This window comes from Anas acuta, chromosome 29 (assembly GCF_963932015.1).
Source record: "Anas acuta chromosome 29, bAnaAcu1.1, whole genome shotgun sequence".
Lineage (NCBI taxonomy): Eukaryota > Metazoa > Chordata > Aves > Anseriformes > Anatidae > Anas > Anas acuta.
In genome coordinates, this window is record NC_089007.1 from 1338808 (window position 1) to 1353582 (window position 14775).

The 14775-nt window shown below is 63.7% G+C and overlaps 3 protein-coding genes across 5 annotated transcripts in view; 1 reads left to right on the forward strand and 2 right to left on the reverse strand.

The window, feature by feature from the left end:
- Nucleotides 1-8309, reverse strand: part of SARNP (SAP domain containing ribonucleoprotein) — a 28326-nt gene extending 20017 nt beyond the window's left edge. The window contains exons 1-8 of one of the 2 annotated variants that reach the window (XM_068663567.1): nucleotides 8151-8309; nucleotides 7474-7573; nucleotides 7144-7190; nucleotides 6094-6164; nucleotides 4557-4608; nucleotides 1667-1740; nucleotides 1018-1046; nucleotides 442-467 (exon numbers count right to left, since the gene is read on the reverse strand). In XM_068663567.1, coding sequence (XP_068519668.1) covers nucleotides 442-467; nucleotides 1018-1046; nucleotides 1667-1740; nucleotides 4557-4608; nucleotides 6094-6164; nucleotides 7144-7190; nucleotides 7474-7573; nucleotides 8151-8186 — 435 coding nt within the window. In that variant the 5' untranslated portion in view covers nucleotides 8187-8309. The remainder of the gene's footprint in view (nucleotides 1-441; nucleotides 468-1017; nucleotides 1047-1666; nucleotides 1741-4556; nucleotides 4609-6093; nucleotides 6165-7143; nucleotides 7191-7473; nucleotides 7574-8150) is intronic. The other variant, XM_068663568.1, reaches the window with a different exon arrangement.
- A 71-nt stretch (nucleotides 8310-8380) lies between these two features.
- ORMDL2 (ORMDL sphingolipid biosynthesis regulator 2) lies at nucleotides 8381-11060 on the forward strand. 2 transcript variants are annotated; one of them, XM_068663569.1, is made up of 4 exons: nucleotides 8381-8519; nucleotides 9040-9214; nucleotides 9910-10061; nucleotides 10324-11060. In XM_068663569.1, exons 1-4 carry the CDS (start codon nucleotides 8398-8400, stop codon nucleotides 10457-10459), a joined length of 585 nt encoding a protein of 194 aa, XP_068519670.1. In that variant the 5' UTR covers nucleotides 8381-8397; the 3' UTR covers nucleotides 10460-11060. The 2 variants fall into 2 exon arrangements, with proteins under 2 accessions (XP_068519670.1, XP_068519671.1); XM_068663570.1 differs by lacking the exon at nucleotides 8381-8519 and having other exon boundaries at nucleotides 8714-9214.
- Nucleotides 11061-11580: 520 nt separating this feature from the next.
- On the reverse strand, nucleotides 11581-14764 carry DNAJC14 (DnaJ heat shock protein family (Hsp40) member C14). Its single transcript, XM_068663557.1, has 6 exons — nucleotides 13028-14764; nucleotides 12839-12945; nucleotides 12537-12656; nucleotides 12264-12424; nucleotides 12079-12181; nucleotides 11581-11926 (listed from the first exon to the last, which is right to left on the reverse strand). Exons 1-6 carry the CDS (start codon nucleotides 14210-14212, stop codon nucleotides 11692-11694), a joined length of 1911 nt encoding a protein of 636 aa, XP_068519658.1. The 5' UTR covers nucleotides 14213-14764; the 3' UTR covers nucleotides 11581-11691.
- Nucleotides 14765-14775: the final 11 nt, after the last annotated feature.

Consider the following 14775-nt stretch of genomic DNA (forward strand, 5'->3'; position numbering starts at 1 on the left):
CTCAGCCACGCACGCTTCAGTGCCTCCTGCTTCGACCTGGAAATCAGGCAAAGCAGCACTGGCACTGAAAATGGAGTAATTTACTACGGGTCATTCGTACTTTCCATTCCAGAAGCAGGATTCAAGCAATTCAAAGTCAAATAATGAAAACGAGGCATATGGGAAAAAAATTGAGTATCCACCCACATTTCTGGCATTACATTCTGCGATCAGCTCACCTGAGAACGCTGTCACAGGAGGCAGCCCAATACTACAACGGGAGGGGAACCCACCCGAAGCACAACATGCAGGTGGGCCTCCCCACTGCCCCTCGCTCCGTGCTGTTCTCGGAGCATTTTGATGGTTCAGGTCACCCCTGCAGACGGGAACTTCTCTGCACAAACCACAACCCACGTGAGGAGCCTGAGCAGTGGTAACCCGTGAACAAGAAGCGTGTCTTACCGTAGGTTTGCTGTCTGCAGAGAGGCCTGAAACGAGGAGGGAAGCAAAAAAGAAAACCCAGTTAGAGAACAAACAACCAGAGCAGCATCCTATCCGACAAGAGGCGCGGTGGAGGAGTCACGCACCTGCCCGGCACAGACTCTTAAAGAATTTCTGTCCCGCTTTTCCCAGCTTTACCTCTGCTCTCCAAATTCTTTTCATCCCCAGGTCAGTTTTTCCCACCCACAGAACCACTGCCATCCTCACACCTTGCAAAGAAAGCTCTGACAAGTGAACCTGGCATTTGAAAAGAAGCCCAAGGACGTTTGGCGCCCCGATCACGGTTACCCCACACCTGGCTGGCGTCCTCCAGTTGGGTTTGGGAGTACAAGATGCTGACAGATGTCTGAACTACCAAGAAAACCACACCTGCATTTCATCCTGAGTCTACAATCCCTGCTCAGAGCTTCTGGGTGTGGGCAGGAACAGGGACAGAGAGTGAAACAGCCTCCACTAGCTTTTTTTTTTTTCTCCCAGGAATAAATAAATATTTGCAGTGAGGTCACTCCATGAGTTAGTTCTGGTTCACCTTCTCACCTTTAGTCGAAACTGTGGCCAAACCAAACCTGCAGAAAGTAAACAGAGCTTAGTCAGACTCAGGCACACGTAAGGCAGGCGAGTATCTAACACGTCAAGCCTTAGCTTAACAAAGCAGTTTTCCCTTCAAATACTTTTCCCAGGTGTAATTCAGGCAAACAGGTTTGTGCACAAGAGCGACTGGAATCCAATTATTATTGCCTCCTGTAGCTACTGCAGCAACTCCTCTATTTACTCTGTGAACAGCAATTCCTCACTTACTTCAGAAAAACAGCTTCAGTGCCCAGAAAACTAGCTGGACCATCAGCACTGAGCCAGTTTTGCCTTCCACTGCCCTGTCTCTCCAGCGTAACTTCAAGCAGCACTAGAAATTTCACTGGTACTGAGCACTCCACAGTGAGACACAGCCCGGCTTTGACACGCGTGTCTCCTGGCTCACGAGGAGCACGACCTCTACACACGTCACAGCAAGTGTCCGCAGACCTTTGAGGAAATCCATCCAGTTTGTTCAGGCTGGAGGCAAATTCCACCTCCTCCTTCACGCTAAAAGCCACATCCACATCACGCCAGCACAGCCTGCCACTGCCAGATGTGTCCCAAGAGGTCTCCTCCCAAGCTAAAGCAGGGAAGGCTCGAGGTGTGGACTCACCGAGCTGCACGCGCTGCCTTCTTGCTCTCCAGGCTCACGGGCACGTTGAAGCGTTCAGCCCTCTTCTGCATCCTCTGGAGGGAGGAGAGAAAAAAGAACCCAGTGAGAAGAGCAAAGATTTGAGGCGTACAGAAAGAAAGCAGGAAGAGGCACACGGACAAGGCAGCAGATGGGTAACAATTCCACGTGCCCTGCTGGGCCAGCAGCGTGTGGCCTGGGAAGGGAAAAATCTCCTCCTGTGCCTGCAGGTAACGGCAGAGCTGCTGCAGGCACCTCGAGCCATCCAGGAGGCCACCCCATAACCTCCTGGATGCATGCTTGACCAAAGGATGCTCTCCAAGTCCTAACGAGCTCGGCCCAAATAATAAAGGCACCTCTCAGAAAAAGGTGCAGCCGGTTGCAAGAGCAAACAGCTCCACTTCTGGGCTCTGTTTGCACAAGAAAAAGGGGTTTTATTGCCCCTTCCTCAGGGAGCGCTCCCAGGACAGGACAGGAGGAGAGCAGGGTCGTGGAGCTGAGGGCAGCAGATGACTTTTTGGAGGTGCTACGAGGCTGCAGCCGAGCTGAAGGCCGGCGTGCCAGCAGCAGGCGGGAGCGCTCCCCTTCCAGGGAAGCCCTTGTGTCGGGCCGAGGGAGAAGCGCTCCTGGCACGCGCTGCAGAGGGAGCGGCCACGCCGGCCCTCCCGGAGGCAGGGAGCAAGCAGGCGGCACAACCAGCTCGGCTGGCTCACAAAAAAAAGAGGCAAACAAGATTTCTTTGGCTACACAGAAGGCCAAAGAAATATGCTAAGAGCAGAGATAGGGGGGGTGTTTTCAGGGACCTTATTTATTTGGCACAAGGCTTTTCGTGAGAGACCGCTGCTATTCACGCTGTTGGCTCAGGCTTGCAAGCAGAGTTTGTCATCAGCAGCACAATTTGAGGCAAAATTCAGCTCTGTGGAAAGGATTCAGCCTACTGCAGGCAAGGCTTGCCTGGACCACAGCACGCTGCTCAAGAAAGAGAAGCTCAGAGGTGTCAGAAGTGCAAGCGTTGCACCAACGAGCATTAAATCCCCTTAAAAGCTTAAGGGAAATATTTAACATTTTATTATTACACAAGGGCCCAGAAATGTGTTGGGTGCTTTAGAGGTTAGAGAAACAGATAGCATTTGAACGGAAACATTTACTTTAGCCGAAAGCACAGTGAGGAGTGTAATAAACATTTGCATCAAAACATAAATGTTTAGAGAAGATGGATTAGGAACACCACTCCTAATGGTGCCAGTACCAAAGAACTTTTTACTCGACTGAGAAAAGACAGACAGAAAAATAAAACGTGTTAGCGCTCAGCTCCAAACCGATTTCCCCATTCTGACACTCTGAAAACATCCGAAAGGAAGACTCGAACAGCTCCTGAAAGGGCTCTCCGCTCTGGAAAGGCCACCCCGGATCAGAGAAAGGCTCCCCCTACCCCAAAACCCTGCCTGAAGCTGATCCTAAAGGTCACAAGCAAGGCAGGGAGGTGCCCCGGTTGATGACGTCCTGACTTTCAAGCTGAGCTCACATTTGCATTCATTTAACCCCGATGGGCTCCTTCCTGGGATTTGTCTCCCTGCTTCACGAAACCACCAACACTTCTTACAACTGCAGCAGCCAACGTCACCGGCCACAGGTCTGAATCGTGCACTGTATGGGCAAACAATTCCCTTTTTTCTTCAAAAAAATGTCTAGAATATAATTTTGCTGAAACCTATCCAATCCACACAACCCCCAAAAAAAAGTGGTTTTCCTGTGAATAGGTTCCACGGAATTTGGGGAAAAAAACAACAAAAAAAACAAAGGACAAGAGTGCAATTTCAGCAGGTCTGCTTAATTGGTGCTTTACGCAGCTATGGCCACGGGCAGCCCCGAGCCCCAGGGGACACGGCTCCTCCAGCAACACGTCCAGCTCACACCAGGTACCACACTTCTCTGCGCTACTCCTCCAGCTGAGGTCCTAATCCTCCGCTTGCGCCATCGCCCTGGTTGCTGTGGAAATGGCCGTGTCCCAAACAGAAGATTAGGGCTCTGAAGTCGTGGCGAACAGCAGGGAGACAAGAATCGTGTTTTCGTACCGATTTCTTTCTCATGGAGCGTGAGTGGAAAATAAGGTGGGGGGGGGGATTAGGGAACCAGAATCAGAGTCTTGAAACCCAAAGTTTCGCAAAGTTCTCCCAGAGGAATCGGCAGCTTCTGAGCGTGTTTGTCTGAAATAAGCCCAGCAAATCTAAGTGACAAAGTTCCAGGGGGAGATAAGGCCAATCTGTTAGCTCATCCCAGTGCCTCCCAGACTGATTGCGCCCTGCGGCCGCACCCTCGAAGCTTTGCAGCTTTGTCTGGCTGAAGCAATCGCCCTGAGGGATGGGGATGTGGCACAGGGGGGCGAGCCCCGCTGCAGAGCTTTTCATGCTCCCCATAGCAGGAAGGGAAGCACAATTTATGTGCTAGAGTAATAACAGGGGCAGCTCGAGGCTTTACAATCCAAATCTGGGGATGCTGCGGGGCTACTACAGGGCTAAGTCCACCTGGGAGCCACTCGGCCCATCCCTGAGCTGGAAATATTGAGGTAGGGTCAGCGGTGGCTGGTGGCAGGCAAACGGCAGCCCCCAGCAAGGAAAGGGGCACGACCAGGCAATTGAGAGAGGCATTCCTTAAAGCCCCATCAAAACGGAACGTGCCACGGGGTCGCCACCCCGCTAGGTCAGCCCGCAGCCAGCGACCGGTCGTTAATGTAAAATCAAGCCAAAAAAAGCAGGGTTACAATGGAAACGCTGACACAGCCCCAGCAACGCACGGAAGAGCCTCCGAAGGAAGCGAACGGAGAAGCTGACACCTCACAGCAAAGAGGACGGAGCAGCAGAAGGAACCTTACCTCCATCTGCGAGATTTCTGAGGTTATTTTCACTACTTTCTTTTCTGTGTTCCTAGAGGTGTGGGGAGAGAGAGAGAGATCGGTCAGAAGGGCTCCCGCTGGCTTCCTCTCGTGCCTCAGCAGGAGAGGGGTCGGGGTTCTCCTCCCAGCCACCCACCTCTGGGTCCCCACCACCCCCAAATTGCTGAGGGGCTGTTCCCAAACCACCAGCAGCCCTTGTAGGGGCAGGCTGAGAGCCCAGGTACCAACGCTGAGGCACGAGGTCCATAAAACCTCTGTGTTTAGGGTGCACAAGGAAACACAGAGCGGTGAAGGCGCAGCCACTGCTCCTCCTCCTAGCCAAACGAGCGCCCGCAGCACTCCTGAGCCCCTTCAGCAACGATGGGAAACAAGCTCCAAAAGAGCAAAAGACACAAGAGCCACCCTCAACACCCTCACCCGCTCCCAGCAAGGCTTGGAGAAGAATTAATTCTGTTTACGGTGAGAGAAGCACCCTGTGACTGCAGCGGGTGCTGCAGAAGCTTCTCGAAACCCGGGGGGACAGCACAGCGAGAAGCCACAGACCCGCACGGCCAGGAACAACCTCCTGAAGGCTCTTAACAGCAACACTCGGCTCTTGTTAGAAGCCCAAAGCCTCGACTGCCTGCCCCGAGGAGCTTTATTCCTTTACGGCCCTGCAACACAAAGGCTCGTTCTGTTCTAGTTCATGGGACAGCCTCGGGCAGCTCTCCCCAGGTCAGCACCCGCACCCGGCCCGGGCTCCGTTTCAAACACACACTCCTGAACAATGCGCAGCTGACACCAGCGGGACCAGGAAAAAGCCCGCACGAAAATATAATGGAGGGGGCGTGCTCCGAGGTTTATGCTCCGAAAACAGAGCTCGGGCTCGAGGGGAGGAAAACAAAAGAGCAAGAGACAAAGTTCGGAAGTTCCCAGGCTAAATGAAACATCCTCCTCCTCCTCCAAACAACTCCCATAAAACAGTGGGGCACAGCCAGCCTCATTAAGGCCTCCCATTTAGAGAAACGCGCTGCTTTTGTTCCAGATTCCCGGACAGGTTTCTCATTTTATGCCCTGAAAGGTAGTAATGGTTTAATAACACTTTCACAGGAAGCAATTCGGCCGGGGCCGGCCGCGCTCCCAGCGCAGCGCCGCGGGCGCAGGACGCCCCCTCCTGCCCGCACAGCACCACGGCCCCAGCACCCAAACCCAGCGCCCCGGCACCACGCGGGGCTGAGGCTCCCTGCGAGCAGGGATGCCCAAAACCACACAAGCTCCGAGCTGCTTTTAGTCCAAGCGCTGAGACTGGGCTCACACCACCACCCACAGCCTCAGAAAGTGACCCCAGGAGCTGTTTCCTCTCCTCCAAGCTGCCCTCGCTGCGGGGGCTGTGACCCCTCCAGCCTCAGGGGGTCTCAGGAGGCTCACGAAGAACCCGTAAGCGTTTGGAGGAGGGGGAGCACACCCCCCCGTGCACCCCTCGCCTTACAGCCACCCCCCCCAGGTTTGTTTTGGCCCCCGCAGAGAGGATAGTTACACGTCGGGCGGTTTTACGGGAGGCTCCTCCACTTTGACGGGCGGCTCCGCCGGCTTCTGCTCTTCTTCCTGCCAGGGAAGGAGTCGAGAGGGGGTCAGGAGGAGCCCAGCACCCCGCAGGGAGGCTGTCGGGGCTCAGAACTCTGTGCTCAGCGGGGACGTGCCTGCATTTCAGCCCCCGAGGGCTCCTGAGAGTGTCAGAGCAGCCGGGGACACTTCACGTCCCCGGGGACGAGCGCCCAGCTCCAGAGCACGAGTGGCTGCCTCACGGCTGAGGGAAGGGAAGGGCCGTGTGCTCTGAGCCCCCTTCCTCCTCCCCCAGCCGTGTCTAACAGTCCACAAGGCACTGCACGGAGCATTTCTCACCATAAATATTATATAACGATAAATATTGTATCCAAACCCTGCCAGGGTTTGAACAACGCTGGTACAGACACAGATTATTATTTTTTTTTTTTTTTAACACCCCAAAGTCAAGCCCTTAGCACAAGGCCCGGGGCTTCGCAAGGCTCAGGAAATAATTGGAATGAGGCCCTCGGGCTGGCAAGCAGGGCCAGCAAACACCCAAAGCACACGGCTCCTGTTGTCTCGTGCTGCTCTAGGAAGGCTCAGCGCCCTTCTCCCACCGAACGTGTTTTGGGACACTGGGGAGAAGCTCCCGGGTGCCTCACACGGCCTTGTAGGGCCGCGTGCTTGAACATCACCACTGACAAAAGCACGGGGTGACAGCGCGGCTCCTGCTGAGCCTGGGCACAATTCCCCCCTCCGAAGCAGCAGCCACGCACGGAGCCCACACACGCCTCCAAAGCCCAGCTTTTCCCACACCCCGCACGCCAACGCAGCGACGCTGAGCCTTCAGCATCAGAACCGGGCAGTTTTGACCCCCCTGGGAGCCGCAGCAGCGCTTCCCAACGGTGCCAGGCAGCGCTCGTTGCAAGGCAGCCTCCAGTTCTGCCCCCTCGTCCCAGCGCCCTCCCAGCTGGGCCCGGCACAGCGAAACCCAACACGGCCACCCAGAGGCCGCGCGCCGCCAGGCCAGCCCCAAATTTACCTCTATTTCTTCTCCCAGGACGTCTTCCTCGTTGGCTTCTTCTTCAGCTGAAGGGGAAGAAAGAAACAGACTAATTAACGATGAAAATCACTCGATCAATACCCGGCCTCTCCGATACGGCCACTGCGAGTGTTTGATTCACGAAATGAGGAGGGGAGAGGCAAAGCCACAGCAACGCGCCCAAACGAGGCCTCCTCCCGCACAAACAAAGCCCAAACCCAGGAGCTCTCTCGCCAATGCCAACCCCGAGCAGCAGTCACAGCCCGGGAGGGGCTCTAGGAAGGAGCCCCCGTGCCCATCAGGGGGGTGAGGGGGGGGCTGCGTGCGTACCGTGCTCCTCCAGGTAGGCCTGCAGCCGGTTGATGAGATCCTGCTTGTTGCCCTTCGCCTCCAGGCCGCGGGCCAGGCACTCCTGCTTCAGCTCTGCCAGCTGCAGCGGGGGAAGCTCCAATTAATTAGCGGGCATGATTAACGGGGGGACACAGCGAGGGGAGAATAATAACAAAAAAGGGGGAAAATGGAGGAACACCAAGGCAGGTTTTTAGCAGCCCCGCACGCTGAGCCGCCACCCCCACCCCCGCCTTTGCTGCAGGCGCCCCGGTTGCCCCCGTTGCTCCCCGGGGCCTGGGGGAGCAGAACGGCCCCGGGCGGCCTCAGGGCAGGGGGCGGGACCCCGAACGGCCCGGGGTGAGCACCGGGGAGCGGCACCGGCACCGGGAGGCGGCGGCGGCTCCGCACACAGCCCCGGGTGCCTGCGAGCGCGGCCCAGGCCGGGAACCGGGCCCCAGCGGGCCCCACCGAGCACCCCCGGGCCCCACCAGGCCCCACCGGGCACCCAACCGGGGCCTCCCACAGGGCCCGGCGGCGGGAGGCGCTGCCCCGGGCCCAGTCACGACCCAGAGGCGGCGGCTGGAGCCTGAACCCATCGGCCCCGGGCCCCCCGAGTGCTGGCGGGGCTCAACGGCCCGGGAGCGGCCCGGGGGAGGCGGCGCGGGCCCCGCCGGTACCTTCAGCTTGTGGAGCTCCACGGGCTCCGCCGCCATCTTGCCGCCCCCTCAGGCCGCCGCCGGCCCCGCCCCCCGCCGGCAGCCCGCCGCCCAATCACGGCCGCGCTTCCTGGACCGGCGATTTCAAACTGCCGCCCAACACCGCTCCCGCCGATTGGAGGGTTTCCCCGCGGGGCCTCGCTCTCGCTGTTGGTTCTCCCGCGCGAGGGGGCGGGGAGGAGGTTCTGAGCGACGGGCAGAGCGGCCAATGGGAGTGGAGAAACGGCGGGGAGCGGCCAATGGGGGTGGAGGGTCGGGAACGCGGACTTCCTGGAGACGGGGCCGGGCCGGGGCCTGGCAACGGGGCCCGGGGCCCTGCGGAGCCGCCGGGTGCGGGGGGGGCGGCACCGGGGGGCACCGGGAGGGGGGAGGGGGAGGGTCCGGGGCTGTGGGGGCCGGGACCGGGGGCACCGGAGGGAGCGGGGCCGGGGGAACCGGGGAAACCGGGGAGGCCGGGCCCGGGGAACCGGGAGGGGACCGGGGGGGACTGGGAGGGGGGAGCGGGGGGCACCGGGGGGCACCGGGGGGCACCGGGGCTGCGGGGGCCGGGAGCGGAGGCACCGGAGGGAGCAGGGCCGGGGGAACCGAGGGAACCGGGAACCGGGGAGGCTGAGCCCGGGGGAACCGGGACCGGGACCGGGACCGCGCCCCGCGGGGGGTTGAGATCGTTCCCCGGCCCCCCCCGAGCCCCGGTGCCCGGTGCCCACCTCAGGGCAGCGCCGCCTTCCCCTTTGGGCCCGCTGCCGAGCCCCGGGAGAGGAACCGGGAGCCGCCCGGCAGCGGGCCCCAAAGTGCAGGGATTTGGGGAAACGGCCCCAAAAGGCCGCTGAGAGCCCCGTGCCCCCGGCAGGATGAACGTGGGCGTGGCGCACAGCGAGCTGAACCCCAACACGCGCGTGGCGAGCAGCCGCGGCAGCTGGCTGGCCTACGGGCTGGCGGTGGGCGCCCTGCACGTCGTCCTGCTCAGCGTCCCCGTGCTCAGCGTCCCCGTGGTCTGGACGCTCACCAACGTCCTGCACAACCTGGTGAGTCCCGGCCCCGCGCTGCCCGACCGGGGCTGCACCGCCACCGAGCACGGTTCTGTGCTCCTGGGCTACGGAAGGTGACGGCTACTGCGGGCACCGAAAAAAGGAGAGCGTGGAAAGGGGGAATCTGGGGTGCTGGGTCCAGCTCTGGGCTCCCCGGTACCAAACAGACCGGGATCTCCTGGAAAGGGTCCAGTGGAGGCCACGAAGGTGATAACGGGGCCTGGAGCAGCTCCCCTGGGAGGAGAGGCTGAGACCTGGGGCTGTTCGGCCCGGAGAAAAGAAGACTGAGGGGGGGTCTCCTCAATGTGTATAAATACCTGAGGGGTGGGGGACAGAGGGATTTGGCCAAGCTCTTTTCAGAGGTCTGTGGGGACAGGACGAGAGGCAACGGCCACAAAATGGAGCCCAGGCAGCTCCGCACCAACAGGCGAAAGAAATTCGTCACAGAGAGGGTGCCGGAGCGCTGGGACAGGCTGCCCAGGGGGGCTGGGGGGGCTCCTTCTCTGGAGATCTTCAAGGCCCGTCTGGAGGCCTCCCTGGGCAGCCTGCTGGAGGGAACTGCTTGGGCAGGGGGGGGGTTGGTCCCGAGGAGCTCTCTGCCCCGCGCTCTGCCTCGTGTCCAGGAGCTCCCCCAGCCTCAGAGCAGCCTGAGCTGGGCTTCGCTGACGTCCCCCCCCCCACAACCCCTGCAGGTGATGTACTTGCTGCTGCACACAGTGAAGGGGACCCCGTTTGAAACCCCCGACCAGGGCAGGGATCGCCTCCTCACGCACTGGGAGCAGATCGACTACGGGATGCAGTGCACCTCCTCGCGCAAGTTCCTCAGCATCTCCCCGGTGGTGCTGTGAGTGCCGCGCCGCGCTAAACCGGGCAGAGAGGAGCGGGGCGGGGGGGTGGGGGGGCTTCCAGAGCTGCTGCAGGCACAGCTCAGCGCATTCAGCCCCTGCACAGACAGGTCCCGGGGGTCGGGAGGTTTTCCCAGCTGAGGCGCTGGGGTTTCATACAGGAAACAGCAGCGAGCCCCCCCCCCCCAAAATCCCCGCCCTGCCCCCGGGGAAGCAGGGCAGCGCAGAATCACCCGCGGGCTCCCTCTCTCCCCCCCCCAGGTACCTCCTCACCAGCTTCTACACCAAGTACGACCCCGCGCACTTCGTGATCAACACGGCCTCCCTGCTCAGCGTCCTCCTGCCCAAGCTGCCCCAGTTCCACGGCGTGCGGCTCTTCGGCATCAACAAGTACTGAGCCCCCCGCGCCCACCGCCCCCGGGGGCTGGGTGCACCAGCTCCTGCCTGCAGGGCTTCCCACGAGGGTTTTGGCAAGGTTCCTGCGTCTCCTGAGGGCTCCTCGCTGGGCCTTCAGCTCCTGCTGCTTTGCTGGAGATGCGTGAGCTGGACGGGGCGAGCCGGGCACGTCGCACACACACCCCCCACACACTCCCTTGTGACCCCGTGGCGGTGGGGAAACACCCACCAGGGGAGAACTGTCGAGCAGTGGGAAGAGCAACCACCCTGTGCCTCCTTCATCCTCGTGTTTTGTGCAATTTCACCGTCATAAAGGCCCCCCAGAGCAGAGCAGCCTCCTCACAGCACAGCCCCCAGCCAGGAGAACACCCGCAGCCACCCCAGAGAGCGCCTGGAGCCAGCCCCCCGCCCCGCAGAGAAGGGGCACGCTTCTAAACCGTGCTTCAAGCTGGGAAAAGTGGTAAGAAAGAAGAACACGGCCGTTAAACCCCAGCTGCTCACACCTGGGAGTACAGAGGGTGGCAGGACGCAGGCAGGGCTTTTTTACGTGACTTCATGTAAAAAGAAATCCAAATAAAAACGGCTCCTGGGCCTCAGCATTAGGGGAATGTGCCGAGTGTCCCTCAAACCGTGCAGAGCTGAGGCTGGAGAAGTAAAACCATCGCGGCTGAGGGCGTGCAGGGAGCCTGGCGGCGGTGCTGAGGACGGCTGCGCACCGTGAGCACAGCGACCGCGCGCTGCATTCGCTGTATTAATAGAAAGGGGATGTGCGGGGTCAGAAATAGGGGGGAGCGAGCAAAAAGAAACTGCTGCAAATGCAGCACGGAACCTGCTAGAAGCTGCCTGGCCCCAGAGCTGCTCTGGCTGGAGGGGGCTCGCCCACGCCCCTCTGCTGCCCCGCAGGTGTTTTGGGGTGCGCGTGGAGGGAAGGGGCAGCAGCCCCCCCTGCCATGGGCACCTGGGCTCCTACAACACCCCCTGACGAGACCTGGGGGGGGTCAGTCCAGCACGGCCCCCGCTGTGCCCCCCTGGGGGTTCTGTGGCTGCCTCCAGCGCAGTTCCTCCTGCTCACCCCAGCCCCACCAGCTCACAGACTCCCCAGTTAACTTCTAAACACACAGATTACTTTAAAAAAAAAATAGATTTTTTTTTTATTTCAAAGAGCCCTTGTAGTGCCCGACAGAGCACGGCCTCCCCCTCCCAGGGAGCGCCCCCCCAGCACCCGCGGGGCGCTCAGCGCTGGAAGGGGCGCCGCACCTTCTTCCGCCTCTTGTGCTTGGCGTCGCCCTTGGGGGCTCCCCCCTCGGTCCTCGGCGGGGCCCCGGCTGCAGCCGCGGCCCCCGGGGGGGCTGCGGGCGGGGGGGGCGACGGGAAGCCCCCGGGCATCGGTCCTGAGGTCCCCTGGAACACGCGGGTGAAGAAGTCCTGCAGGTCGGCGGCAGAGCTGGGGCTGCCCTTGGAGGCGCTCCTGCTGGCAGGAAGGCAGCGTCTGGGTGGGCTCCTGGGGGGGCCAACAGCCCCCAGCCCCCCCAAACCTCCCACTCCACCCCCCCCAGCAGCAGCCAGGCCCCGGCGTCGCTCCCTGCTGCCGCCGGTCCCCGTCCCACTGCCAGCACTGACCTCTGCCGCCCGCCTGCGCCGGCGCTCCGCGCCCCAAAGGAGATGTGGTAGGGGACGCGGTGGGTGTCGGGGCAGATCCCCACGCGCTGGCAGCCGGCCCACTCTGCGGGGACACACACGGCGTCACCGGGGGCTCGCCCTGACACCCCCACAGGGGGCCGGGGGACGCGGGCGGCGGCACCCACCGGTGATGTCGTAGACCTTGCCGTCCATCACGGCCAGGTAGGTGATCTTCAGCCCCAGCAGGCTGGACTCGGCCCAGAAGTCGCCCTCCTCGGCGGGGTGCAGCTGCCCGCACTCGGCGCAGTAGCGGGCGCTCAGCGGGTCGCGGTCCAGCTCAAACCTCCTGCGGGGTCGGTGCCGTGTCAGCCCCCGCCGGGGCAGCACCGCGGGGCCGGGACGGAGCCCACGGCCCAAACACCTCAACCCCGAGCGGGGCCGGGAGCCTCGGGACCTACTTGTGCTTGCCCTGGCACTTGCTGCACATCATGGTGTTCATGGCCTCCTTCAGGTCGTCCTGCAGCCGGCTCAGGAACTCATTCACGGACCGGCTCAGCTCGCTCTCTGCCATCCGCTTCCTGCGGCCACGGGGAGAGAGACGGGGTCAGAGCCTGGCGCTGTGGGGCTGCACGAGACCCCCGTGGGGGGACGGGGCCGCAGACCCGGTGCTCTCCCCGCTCCCCTCGCAGAAGGACCCGGTGGGGCTCCAGGGGGTGAGGGCACCCCCGCAGCCCCCCGCCCGCCACCCCGGCCCACTCACATCTCGTACTCCTTCCTCCTCTCGGGGTTGCTGACGATGTCCCAGGCCGCCCGCAGCACCTTGAAGGCCTCCTCAGCTCGCGGGTGCTCGTTCTTGTCCGGGTGGACCTGGGAGGCGCAGGGGGGGCTCAGCACCACGTCCCAGCGGGGCCGCAGCTCGCCACCAGCCCCCGGCCCCCCGCTCACGCACCAGCACGGCCAGCCGGCGGTACGCCTTCTTCAGCTCGGCGTCCGACGCCGTCGCCTCCACGCCCAGCGCCTGGAAGGGGTTCAGCTCCTCCTCGGGCACATCGGCCATGGCCAGCAGGCGGGCCACCTCCTCCCCGGAGCTGGCGGCCGGAGCCCCTGGGTCGAGGCCCGGCGCCGCGTCCCCCGGCCCGCAGCCTGTCCGTAACTCCCCGGGGGGAGCCCGCCACCTCCGCAGCCAGTCCCGGAGGCGCTGGCAAGTCCCGGCCGCCCCGAGCAGCCCCCACGTCCTGCGGAGGCCGGTGGCGTCGAGGAACGCCGCGAGCCGGGTCCGGCCCAGCCTGGCCACGCCGGCGGCCACGGCGCGCCAGCAGAGCCGCAGGCAGCCCAGCAGCAGCACGAGGAGCAGCAGCAGCAGCGCGCAGAGCATCCACAGCAGGCGCCGCGCCACCTCCGCCCCGGCCCGCAGCCCCCGGGCCGCCCGCAGCCACCCGCTGCGTGCCCGCTGCCCCACGCGCCGGCCCCAGCTGCGCACGGTGCCCGGTGCCGAGCCCAGCTCCGCGGCGCCCAGGCGGCAGCAGGAGCAGAGCAGGCGGCCGCCGGCCTCCGCACACAACCTCCGCGCCTGGCCCAGCGCCGCCTCCAGCAGCGCCTTCAGCCGGGCCAGCTCCTCCACACGGGCCCCGCGGCTCCGTTTCCTCGCTGGGCGCTGCCGCCGGCCGCCCTCCTCCTTCTCCTTCTCCTTGGGGGCCGAGCGCGGCCGCTGGCGTCGCCGGGGTCTCCGGGATCCCTTCCCCGCGCCCCCCGGGTCCTCTCCGGTTGCGTCCTCCTCGCCCTCCTCGGCCTCGCGGGGTGCTGGCGGTGGCGGCCGCTGCTCGGTGGCGGCGCAGCGGGGGCAGGCGAGGCCGCAGGATCCGTCCCGGGCCCGGCACCGGCAGCAGCCCCCGGTGCTGGAGCCGTCTCCATCCCCGTCATCGTTGCCGTCGTCTTCCGTGGTGGCGGCCGCCGGTCGCAGGCCGCAGCTCCCATTCCAGGCGGCGCTGCCCGGGGGGGCCCGGCCGCCTCCCCCCCCCCCTCCTCCTCCTCCTCCTCCTCCTCCTCCTGCCCCGGCCCCGGGCGGTTCCCGGTTCCCGCCGCCGCCCCCCTCGGCCTCGGCCGCTGCCCCGCGGCCCGGCGGGGGCTGAGCCATGGCGGCGGCCCCGGGAGTTAGGTCACCGCCATCGCCCCTGCAGCCGGGAGCGGAGTCAGCGGGGCCCGGGGGGAACGGGGGGAACCGGGGGGGAACCGGGAGGGTGGGGGCCGCTACCGGGGGGACCGGCGGGGGAACCGGGGGCTGGGAGCGGCCGCGGGAGGCAGGCCCGGGGCGGCCCCCGGGGCCCCGCCGCGCTCCCCGAGCGGTGCCGGTGCCGGTGCCGGCGGGGGGGGGGTCTCCGCCTCCTCCCGCCCCCCCCCGGGTCCCTCGCGCGCCTCACTTCCGCCTTCCGCCCGCCCGCCGCCGCCGCCACGCTCGCTTCCGGGGGCGTGGCCAGGCCCGGTTGCGTCACCAGTCCAGGCCCCGCCCCCTCAGCGAAGCCCCGCCCCCTTTAACCCCTTCAGTGCCGGGCGCGGAGTCGCCGTCCCGCGCTGCCCCCGGGCGGGGCTGGGGCCGGGGCTGGGGCCGGGACCGGGGCTGGGGCCGGGCTGCCCCACGCGTGTCCGTGCCCCCGACGTGCCCGCGCCCCCTCGTGTGCCCCGGCCCCACGGCAGGTCCCA

Coding starts and splice junctions, on each gene's coding strand:
- ORMDL2 (XM_068663569.1), top strand. CDS start 8,398: ATGGGAGTGGAGAAACGGCGGGGAGCGGCCAATGGGGGTGGAGGGTCG. Junction 9,215..9,909: donor CCAACGTCCTGCACAACCTG/GTGAGTCCCGGC, acceptor CAACCCCTGCAG/GTGATGTACTTGCTGCTGCA. Junction 10,062..10,323: donor AGCATCTCCCCGGTGGTGCT/GTGAGTGCCGCG, acceptor TCCCCCCCCCAG/GTACCTCCTCACCAGCTTCT.
- DNAJC14 (XM_068663557.1), bottom strand. CDS start 14,212: ATGGCTCAGCCCCCGCCGGGCCGCGGGGCAGCGGCCGAGGCCGAGGGG. Junction 12,657..12,838: donor AGGAGGAAGGAGTACGAGAT/GTGAGTGGGCCG, acceptor CCGTGGCCGCAG/GAAGCGGATGGCAGAGAGCG. Junction 11,927..12,078: donor GGCGCAGGCGGGCGGCAGAG/GTCAGTGCTGGC, acceptor TCCTGCCAGCAG/GAGCGCCTCCAAGGGCAGCC.